Here is a 10952-nt window from a genome sequence, read left to right on the forward strand (position 1 = left end):
TGATTTTGCAGTTTTGGCAATTCCCACCAAAAAAGCATCTTTTCATGGTTCAAAAGGGTTTCGCCTGCTCCAAGTCATCCGCAAGCTCACACAAGGCTCTTGATGCCTCCACCAAGGATCTGTAAATTGATGGAATTGATGGAATTGATGGACTCTGCTCGGTGAATACAACCACTATCCTCTAACCAAGCTACATCTTAGGTGGTTTGATCAGAAACAAATCTTCACGAAAGAAGTTCCCGCAATAAAGTATATAACAAGATTTGATTGCCATAGTGGAAAGATCTAAGATCATAGCGCCATGCATGGTATTAATGGTGATAAACAAATCCATACAGTCCTAGAAGACCGACCCAAGACAGCCTTCTTGTTAGAGAGCGGAGTTGTGAATAGAAGAATGCTTTAGGTAGTGAAATGCACCACTTAATTACGACAGGTGATGAGTTTAGCATTTCGGGACTTGCTGCAAAAAATATCTCGGTATTCTCCAATATTTCTATGTACACTCAGATAAGAAAGGCCATCTAGAATGTTTAGTTACAGTAGTTAAAGATGCAAAGCATATACGATTTCACTTATGCCGTTCAAATGTCAGTTCTAGCCATGTACGGAGTGATCTAAGCACAAGATGCAACCAAAATTCACGACTTCCATTCTCCAATGTCATAGTTCCTTTACTACATGAAATTACTTCGATGCAAACATTTGACTGAAAAGAATCAAAACAACCAACCAAGGTCCAAAACACATTGACAATTCTCATTGATCACCTTTTCCATTTCTTTCCTGTTTCTGTCCTATGCTAGTGATAGAGGAGATGAACAAATTAATTGACATAGTCACCTTGTAGTCCTGCATGAACTCATAATGCAAGACAGTTCCAGGGTCGCTACTTGCTGCTTTCAGAAACTTATCCAGTCCCTGCCTAGGGCCATTGTCCACTGACAACCACATGAATAAAGTTGACTTGCAAAAACAGGGCACGAGGTAGCTTAAACAACAAAGGAGTAACAATTTCTGTTAAGCAGGTATCACATTGCCCAGCATAACATCAACATTAGTATACAAATATGGTTTCTCACTTAATCGAGATTTATTTTTCTAGAATGAAATCATTTTCCAATAAACTAAGAGTGTGAATGCCAAGTAGATACTAACCACAATTTGTTCCAAGAACATAAAGCTTTTCAAGCCCCAAGTAATGTTCCACCATTCTCAAAGCTGCAAATCATCCAAACAGAGAAGCAATTGTGAAAATTTTAAGATGGTTATTTGTGGCTTTGAATGTCATGAAAACTAAGAGGGAAGATGCTCTGTATATGAAGGATAAGATGCCCTCAAGATATTCAACAGCACAGGAGCTTGAAAAATATTCACTAAGCTGAATATAGAGGCATATCTGTCCAGATCATTCACTAAGCTGAATATAGAGGCATATCTGTCCGGATCATAAAACCCATCAAACACAACCAATTCTCAAGAGGTCATTGAACTAAGCCCACTCGAGCATTCACTGTTCATCTCCACATCTTTCACATAAAATGCTGAAATTATGACGTGATCTGTTCTTAATACATTAGATTAAATACACAAAGCCAAGATTGCTTGCTCATGCCTAGATATCTCAGGCATCCTTAGTATTTTGTGTATCCTTGATGTTCCTGGCTCTGCTTCTTCATTGATGGTGCATAAAGTGAAAGAGTTTTTTGCTTTCTCTGAATCAGTTTATTGTGCTTGTATGTTGCAGCATATGAGGCCATTGAAAAGGCTCCACTCCACCATGCTAGTACCGAGTAGGAAACACATATGATATAACTAATTCCCCTCCATTTGTGGTAGAATTCACCCACCACCTCTAATATCAACTCTCTGTAGGAATAATACCTCCAGGGAGGATTCGTCAACCAGATAGTTAATGCCTACGAGCTTAAAAAGCAATCAAATTGTCATGAATTTAGCGTTAAACACCCTGAACTATACCTAGTGTGTTAGGATTGCCACAAAGCTGAGCAAGACACCGCTAACACATAATGAAGCCATTTTGTTGAGACATGCAATCCACTTGTGTTTCTACAATCTCAAATTGCATGTTATTGAGATACTGAAAAGCATTCTGTTGCTCTCATGAAAAGTGTCACAAAAATGTCAAGGAAATCTCTATATAAAAGTCATGTTTACCCTGCACATGGGAACCTGGCTAGCATATATCTATGTTATCCTGTAGAAACTATTATGTGATCTCCTTCAGGTGTTTCCACTATTTTAGAAAGAATTATGAGTCACAAGGCCAAAACAAGAAAAAGAAAAATTTTTGTGTTTACCTTGTACTTGGCAGCCTACTCCACAAAAAAGGAGTCGTTTAACTCCAGCAGCCTACAAATATTGCAAACAGAGAAATTGATGGACAGGTCTGGCATATGCCTTCAAGTAGGTCCAAGATGTTTTCTAGTAATTATCAGTTAGAGATTCAAATCGTACCTCCACCAGAGCCAAAGTATTCAAGTTTGGAGAAAGAGTTGGCTTCACTCCCCTGGCTGCTAGAATTTCTTCTGGTGTCCTGCATACACCCAGTTTGAGCCAGAGAGTTATCCCTGTCGTTCTTATTTTTCTTTGTTTACAAGGAATAAAAAGTGGCCAATATTTAAAAAGGGGATGGAAACCACCCCTCTTGTAGGTGCCTGGGTGTGTGAGTACTCAAAATATTAAAATAAAACAAGGAACCTTACATGAACCTGATCAAATCTTCAGACTTTCTTTATCGACCCGTAAGTTTTGGAATTACACTGCTTTGTGATGCATAAAAGATGATGCAGCACGAAGAACATACGGGAGATCATGCATTGCTGACTACCAATTAGAGAAGCATACAAAGACTAGATTAGTTGCCTACCATGCCATGAAAATAGAAAAATGAAAAGGAAGGCATGGTTTGCCAGAAACCTCAAAGACAAAGACATGAAGGAAGGTGACCTGGTTTTGCTATACAATACCAAAGTCCATAAGGGCAAGCTCAAATTTCTAGGTCAAGGAACTTATAGAGTCAAAAAAATGAACCCCATCGAAGCTATGCTGCTAGAAACACTAGATGGATTCCAGTTCACAACAACAATAAACAGGAGTGTTCTTTTGTGTTCTTGAGGAAATCTAGCACATTTTACTTTCTATGACAAAGTAATTTCCAAACATTATGGAGGATCTGTGAGAATTGCAGTAAAATGTTGAACTGCAAAAGAGAGCACACACACTGCGAACTGAACTGCAAAGAGAGAAAGAGAAAACTGCACAAGCTCGGGAGAAAATGACTCTACTGCTGGCAGAAAACCCAGTGCAAGTGATGCTCCACAATGAGGGGAGGAGCCTTTTATATAGGCCCCCTCTCCAACCAAAATGGCCGACCCAGAGGCCTAGACTAGTTGACCCAGGGTCGGCTGTAACCCCCGACATGCTGGTCGGTTACCCGACCTGGGTTAGGGGCCTGTTTGGCCCTCAATCTGAGATGCTAAGGTGGCACCTAGGTGGCGCACACCTGGCGGACCTGTGGCACCTGTGAGGCGACCTCACAGCCGGCCCTCTCTCTATGATACAGGAGACGCTACCTCTAACACCCCCTCTCAGCTCCATGGATCATGGATCGACCTCAAGGAGTTGGAATGATCTACAAGCAGTCTGCCAAGAACGACAAAGCCTATGCTATCATATTGCTCGGCCTTGGAGATGATTACATTCATCACATCTCCGACATACAGTCTGCTCCTCAAGCATGGATCACTTTGGACACTCTTTTTGGAGCCCGATCTAAAAACTCTAAGATTGCACTTATGATCTCATTCTTTGATCTACATATGCAGGAAGGAGCTACTATAGCCTCTCATGTCAATTATCTTCGCAGTCTTATGGTTCAGCTTGCGTCAGTCAAGTCTCCCATCTCCGAAGATATTGCTATTGCTGTGCTTCTCAAAAGCTTACCTGACTCCTATGCTACTCTTGTCACTACCTTCAAGTATCATAATAATCCTTCTCTTGAGGGTATCATCAATGCTCTCCAAGAGGAAGAAAGAACTCAACAATGCAAGGTAACTGACACTGCATTTTTAGCAAAGAAAGGAAGTTCTAAGGTAAGAAAGCCTTGCACCCATTGTGGCAAAACTAATCATGTGGAGAAGGACTGTTTCAAGGCTCATCCATGCACCATTTGTGGCCGTGATAATCACCGGGAGAGGGACTGCTACTCCAAAACCTCTACATCAGCTCCTGCATCTACCTCAGCCCATGTTGCTGCAACATCTCCATCAGCTGATCCTGCTGTTCCTTCCTTACATGATGAGAAGTGGGCTTTCTAATTACTTCTATGTTTTGTCTACCACCTTGACCACCGGTCTTTCTATTTGACTACAGTCAGTCTTCTGTCTATCTAGTCTTGTCTGTCTGTCTATCTGTCTATCAATCTGACTGTGTTTTGTTTTAGATCCATCTTGACCTTACCCTTGTGGACCCATATGAGGATATCACTTGAGGAGGGGTGTCTCAAGATCATTTGTCTGTCATGTTTTCTCTCTCTCAATCTATCAGTCTGTCTTCTAGTCTTGTCTTTCTGTCTTACTCCTAGTGTCCACTTAAGGAGGGTGTTGGAGATAAGTGCACACTAAGTACTATTTCCTAGTCTACATTAGTCTAAGTCTAAGTCTAAGTCTAAGTCTAGTCTTTATGTCTTGAGTGTGTGCCATGTGGCACTTCTACAATTATCCCATGAGAAGAGTGTAGACAAGACACAAGCTAGACTGATTGATTAGAATGATGTGACCCATTGAATATATGGGCCAAAGTACAAGACATAAAGCAAGAGTGTTTAAGGTATTTCTAGTCTTTCAGTCTTGTTATTTCATTTCCAGTTTCTAGTTCTAGTTCTAGTTCTTGCTTCCATATTCCAACAACAAAGACGACTCCTTTATATTACATTGCAATATTACTGCCATTGGTAGGAAGCTTTGCAAATGGGATCAAAATTTCCCACCCTCTCTTCCCTTGTAACTTTGAAATTTGATCTTCACCTTCAGTCCTGCCATTGCTGGAAGATTTGCCAATGAAGTTTCTAATAGACTCTCGATTGAATCTTCCATCCTCACAAAGTGCTCTGCCAAACTTGGATTTTCCCTTCCCTTCGTGAATTGGTGAGGTACTGTTCCCCGGTCATTCGTGGCATGATACGCCCGGTTCTCCTTTGGAAGTAGAGCCTTGAATCTCTTCGCTTTTCTTTCACTCCTCTCTCTTTGTTGTCCTCAGCGCCATATCCTTCTTTCGCAATGCTCAGATTGCCCACCTTCTTTCCCGGCTTGAATTCGTTGCTGTTCAGTAACAAGCTTCCCCAAGTTTGGTTTTTCACTCTAACCATCAACTCTTGTTTTCTCTACCGATAGTGTTGTTGTCGACCACCTCTTGCATCCTCATCTCTGCCTAGATTGATTTTGCACTAATTCGCACTGCTTGCTTTCTGACCTTCTACGGTCTTCATCTTCAGCACGCCTGGTGCCAAGGTATCCGGTTCATGTACTTAACCTATAGATAATCCCTTGGCAATTGCATCAATGCCAAATCAATGAATTAGTTGGAATAAGTAACTTCCCTTCCACAATTGATGTAGGCTAGGAACTCGATCTTCCCAAGATATAGAGTGTAAAGGAACAGTAGCAACAACAGCTTTAAGCCCAAATGGTCTGGACCGAACCGCAATGAAGTCGGGAAAGCAATGGAGGCAGTGCACCGAGCGGGTGGGCAGCCAAACGTCACAAAGGATTTCTGCCAACAGGAATTCAGGCTCTAGTATCGAGAGTATATTCAGCAGCATTTGGGCTACATCAGAGTCAAAATGCATGGCATGGAGTACATGCCAATCATTGAGGAAGAGAGTATTTAAAGGATGAGTAGTTAGTTGTAAGGGTGGTGGTTTTGGCTTGGTTGCTTTGGGAGTATGAATGTGCGACTGTTTATGCATTGACATTACTTAGTGGGTGGCGTGAGTAAATGTAACATAGTAGATTACAAAGTTAGTGATGGGTATGCAATTATAGGTTCATAAGTGTACGTTTGTGAGAGTGGAGGAGAAGATGAAAGGAATAGGTGTGTTGAGTGCAGCAATGCCGTTTGTACTGCCCCGCACAGATTCTAAGTGATGAATGGAACACCCCTTTTCTCTGAATACAGTCCAAGCCTTTGGGCAATTGATGCATTGTGCAGTTGTGGTTGACTTTGTATTCGTCCATTGTTCTGCCTTCCTTATGAACGAGCAATGTTAATGAGGTGCCGAATCCATGGTTTGATTAGCCATCACTTCCATTAGGCATCTGTAAATAGGCATATTGCTTTTGTGGATAGGCAATTTGAATGCATGTCCGACCAAACAAAGTAATGTGTTCACAGAAATTCGTAGCTAACATTTTGGTGATCCTATTGGGTAGAGTCTACGTTGTATCTGCCAATGAAGGAAGGTGATGATGGAGTCCACAAGAATGGCAAAGAAACCCAAAAACTAATGAAGGAACACAATGGGAAGAAGTAAGGAAGAGATACCAACAACTTCCAGAAGGGTTGCAATCCTGAATCAGTGCCAAGATGCAAGAAGCGGTGCCAGTGTGGGATTCATAAGCAAACAGCCGTCTATGGAGTCAGTGTAGCCCAAGTGGCTCTTCAATCAGAGTTGCGGCTCAGTTTGCCCTTCATTCGTTTTGGCTGGACCTTTGCTTCTTCGTTAGACCCCTTTGGTCAACGGGTTCAACATTGGCTCCCTCTCATTGAGCTCCTGGTGTGGAATTATTGGGTATGCCATTGAGTCAGGTTATAATTTAAGGAATAAGGATCAACCCTCTAACAGTAAACGGTTTGTCATAATCATCTGTGCTCACTCCCTCTCAGTAAGCTCCTTGTGAGGAATTGTTGAGCAACGCGCTTTGGTTCAGCTTGTTGCATCATCCTCTTGTGTGGTTTCCTTCACCTCTTCCGCACTTTCCTCAGGAGGCGCCGGGCGCAGGCAGGGGGGGGAAGAAAAGATCAAAGAAGAAGAGTCAACAAACAAAGAAATATGGTCTTAGAAAAGGATAGATAGATGAAGGGAGAACTCATGAAGGGAAAGGAAATTACAGGCTACAGGAGGAAGGCTAGTAAGCCAGTTTTGGGGCTGAATGGAAGGTGAACTACAAGAGCAAGCACAGTGTTAATGTGGGTACAGCAGTATGACAGCTAATCAACCTTAGTCACAGTAATTACTACATTCAACAAGCTTATATGTGACATAATACTGCAAATAAAAATCCATGCAGAACCATCACTATGTATGATTTTAAAAAATAGCATAGGATTTTTTCTGACAACAAACAAAGACTTGAGAAAATGGCTCACTTTGCAAGAATTGGCCTTGGAGTGAAACGATCTTCAGGGTCACTGCACAGAAAAAGAAGCACCCCCAGCAAACAATAAGACCATCCATCTGACATTGTGGTTTTAATGTTGGTAACACCTGTTGATTTTTTACTTTCAGAGACATGCTTCATTAAAAGTGAGCATTAACTTTGTTAACTGAGGTCATCATAGAACTTCAATTTTTCCTACCCATCACATACAATCGAGTCTCTGGACAATCAAAGCTGCATGCACTTTTTGGACAGTTCATTTTGAAAACAGGAATGGCAAACAATAAAAAGTTACCTCTGAACACAGATCACAGCATCTACCATCCCTGATTGCAACATCTCAACTGCAATGGTGGTAACGATGCCTGTCCATTGAGCACCTATGTTGACCACAAGAATTAACACATTAATTGAAGCTGCCTTTATCTGCCACACCACAAGGGATCTATAAACGTGCCTTGCATATATGGTTCAATCACAAAAACAACAAATTGGGAAAGGTACAAATGAATCCACCAAGGGCAGGAATGGACATAAACTTAACCTCAATCATATTGATAAAACTCAGCTTACTTTGTGAGAGATCTGATTTCATTTAGGGTCCTTCTACCAAGAGGGAGAAAGAAAAGAAAGTTTATTAAAGTCTGCTAAAGACCAATGGGTCTATGAGACTGAAGAAAAACATGATACAATAAGCAAAAGGGTGGAGCTACTAAGTGAGCATCCTAGCCCATGCTAGAAAACTGTGTAGACATAGTCAATGATATCATAGTACATGTCCACCATAAACCTATGCAGCCATCCTGGCATCATCATCCTCGTATGGAGGCACAGTCTGATCCAATACAATACAATAGGCATATAGAACATCACCCAACGGTGGACTAGGCAATGTAGGCAAGAAGCCCGTAATGGATCGTTGTCTGCTATCTGGATGAGTAACCTATCGTGCCCTCCTGGCCGCTACTTGACGTCTGACGAGCGCCACTGTAACCCCGGTCGGCTGCACCCCAGGTCTGAAGATAGAGGAGATGTCAGTGAGTGTCATCTGTGCGTCTATCCTCTGTTGGGTGTGTCGCGTCTCGGTCTTAGGGTCTCTACCTCTCCTGCTAACCATGGCTGAGATAGCAACCTACTCTGCCTAGAAGAACTCTATGATCATACTCTCGGATGGACCGGGCAACTGAAAAGAAAGTGCTCCTCTGACTCCACCTCATGGCACTCACACAATGTGCAGATACGACTCTCCCTTAGTATCCCCTCTACACGCCCACTCTCAATATGGAGTCAGTGCGATGACACACGTAAGTGTTCCAAGGGAAATCCTGAGTGAATGTGAGGTGGATCTGGGTGATGATGAAACCCTTTGCTGAAATGTGCAAGTAGTGGTCCCGACAGAAACTGAGCTTCACAGGGAGCTCTGACTGTGTTAGCGAGGTCCTGAATGTGTGTAGCTGTAGAAGATACTCCAGGATGATTGCGTTGAATTTGTTGCCCCAGAATGGGACAAATGGAGGGTCAATGCTGTACTGGAAGGATGGCAGCCTGTCTATATGAAAACCCAATATGTCAAACCACCTGCATGTGCGTGCGTACCGACATCTCTGATCACCCTGAGCTACTAGTGCCATAGAAGATGCTAGTGCCAACCAAGTTAGCCTGCGTCGCCCTATGGTACATGAGCCATACGCGCGCACACAGTAGAGATAAGTGATAGTCTGGAATGCCACATCTAACTGCAGAGGAGATGCCCCGAACTCAGCCTAGATGATCTGATAAGGGACAAATGGCTTGCTGCGTATCATCCGTGAGAGTAGAAGCACCTGTAATCTCTCCACTCGAGTCCACTCTGTGTCAGAGAGGTCTAGTCCCCAGCCCTACCAGAACTAAGGCTTAGCCGCGGGGCTTTTCGCTACCAATATCAATATTTTTTCCTTAGGGCCCGGCGTCAAGAAGTGGCCCCCCTGACAGGATAGATTGATTGGGAAATCGATCAGCTGAAAGCCTAACGTTCCATACATGCCCGCAGGTCGGACGAAGGAGTCGAAAAGGAGAACCTTGATCCGCGGGTCCTGAAAGTGCAAGTGGAAGCACTATCCCTCCAGTTGGACCAGAAAAGCATAAACTCTCCTTAGACGGGCCTGCATCGCCGGTCTCATCGTGAAGATAGGTCCTAAAAACGAAACTCCCAAGTATGTGTATGATGGAACGATCTCAATTGGTACCCCATCAAAAGTAAACTGCTCTCTATGTGCGGCTGCTCTGGAGGTGTTGAAGATCATAACCTTGGTTTTACCCAAGTTGACCCTCAAGTCATGAGACTCGCAAAAAGCTAGTAGTGCATCTAGATGTCTCTAGAGCCCCTCAACAGACGAGGATAAGAGCACCACATCATCAGCGTACAAAAGGATGTGGAGCAAGCAGCTGGCGAGAGAATAATCAGCCCCTCCTAGTGTCCCCATAAAAGACTCAAGCTCGTCTATGTAGAGGCCAAACAAGGTCGATAAGAGTGGACAACCTTGTTTGACCCCAATGGTGCTCAGGATCTCATCTGTCTATCCGGGCCCCCCCATCCGAACCCTGCCAGAAACCCTCTCATAAAGTGCCATAACAGCCCAAACTATCTCCGGCCCATAACCCAGTTCCTATAACCTCTTGATGAGGCATACTCGAAGTACTGTATCAAAGGCTTTGCGGAAATCCACAAAGCAGCAATATACCCGATCTCCGTGTCCTGGCCTCCTCTATGACACTCCTAAGTGTCAGGATCTAATCCATGGTCCCGTGGTCACATCGAAAGCATGCTTGTCCAGCTGCTCTGAGTCCCTGCATCTCTGCATAGCGACTAACCTCCATGTCTAGTATCGAAGCATATATCTTGGACATGACATGCCCGATCATAATTCCCGGCCTTGTGGATAGGTGTGATAGTGTTGAGGGTCCAAGTGTGTGGGAAGCCGAGACAAAATGCTTCATCAAATAGCTTTGCCATGATAGGGGCTAGGATGTCAATCCCGTATGCAACAAATTCGGTGTATAATCCCTCATGATCCTTCACTCGGCCATTATGAAGTTTCATGACCGCATCTTTGATAAATCTGAAAAACCCTTTAAAACACAGTTTTCAATGATTCCTCTCTCCGCTTCTAGATCTCTTCGATGTAGCTCCCAATTTGCTCACATTGCAAATTCTCAATGTGTATATATACCTAGATGAATCCAAGAACATTCCCAAACTCATCCTCTAAAAACACAACATAGTGCAGTTTCAATCTCATGATAGTCACTCACAAGGTTGAAAACCATAAACTCCATCATGCATAGCAGGGACTAGCTACTATGACATCCCCACTGATGTCATCAGCGCCCAACAGTGGGTGTAGACCATAGTATAAAAATATGCTCTCAGACATACAAATCCACACACCCACACATACTTGAGCATCCATTTATACAAAGTCTTCGTACTGAGTTTCTGTCGGCACTCCGGAGGTGAAGAGCAGACTCAGCCATGATGAAGGCTAGCACAAAGGAGAAGGCTAATCAAAAGGT

General features: G+C 43.1%; 1 protein-coding gene across 3 annotated transcripts in view; it reads right to left on the reverse strand.

Moving 5' to 3' along the window:
* Positions 1-10952, reverse strand: part of HCAR (coenzyme F420 hydrogenase family / dehydrogenase, beta subunit family) — a 47118-nt gene that overhangs the window by 33976 nt on the left and 2190 nt on the right. For all 3 annotated transcript variants that reach the window (XM_087384708.1, XM_087384709.1, XM_087384710.1), the window contains 6 exons: positions 7696-7780; positions 7390-7431; positions 2479-2557; positions 2322-2373; positions 1159-1221; positions 844-941 (listed from right to left, as the gene is read on the reverse strand). In XM_087384708.1, the coding sequence (XP_087240834.1) occupies positions 844-941; positions 1159-1221; positions 2322-2373; positions 2479-2557; positions 7390-7431; positions 7696-7780 (419 nt within the window). The remainder of the gene's footprint in view (positions 1-843; positions 942-1158; positions 1222-2321; positions 2374-2478; positions 2558-7389; positions 7432-7695; positions 7781-10952) is intronic.

The sequence above is a fragment of the Dipteris shenzhenensis genome, chromosome 14, assembly GCF_047967505.1.
Source record: "Dipteris shenzhenensis isolate YYH24624 ecotype China chromosome 14, Dip_SZ_1.0, whole genome shotgun sequence".
NCBI classification, from domain to species: Eukaryota; Viridiplantae; Streptophyta; class Polypodiopsida; order Gleicheniales; family Dipteridaceae; genus Dipteris; species Dipteris shenzhenensis.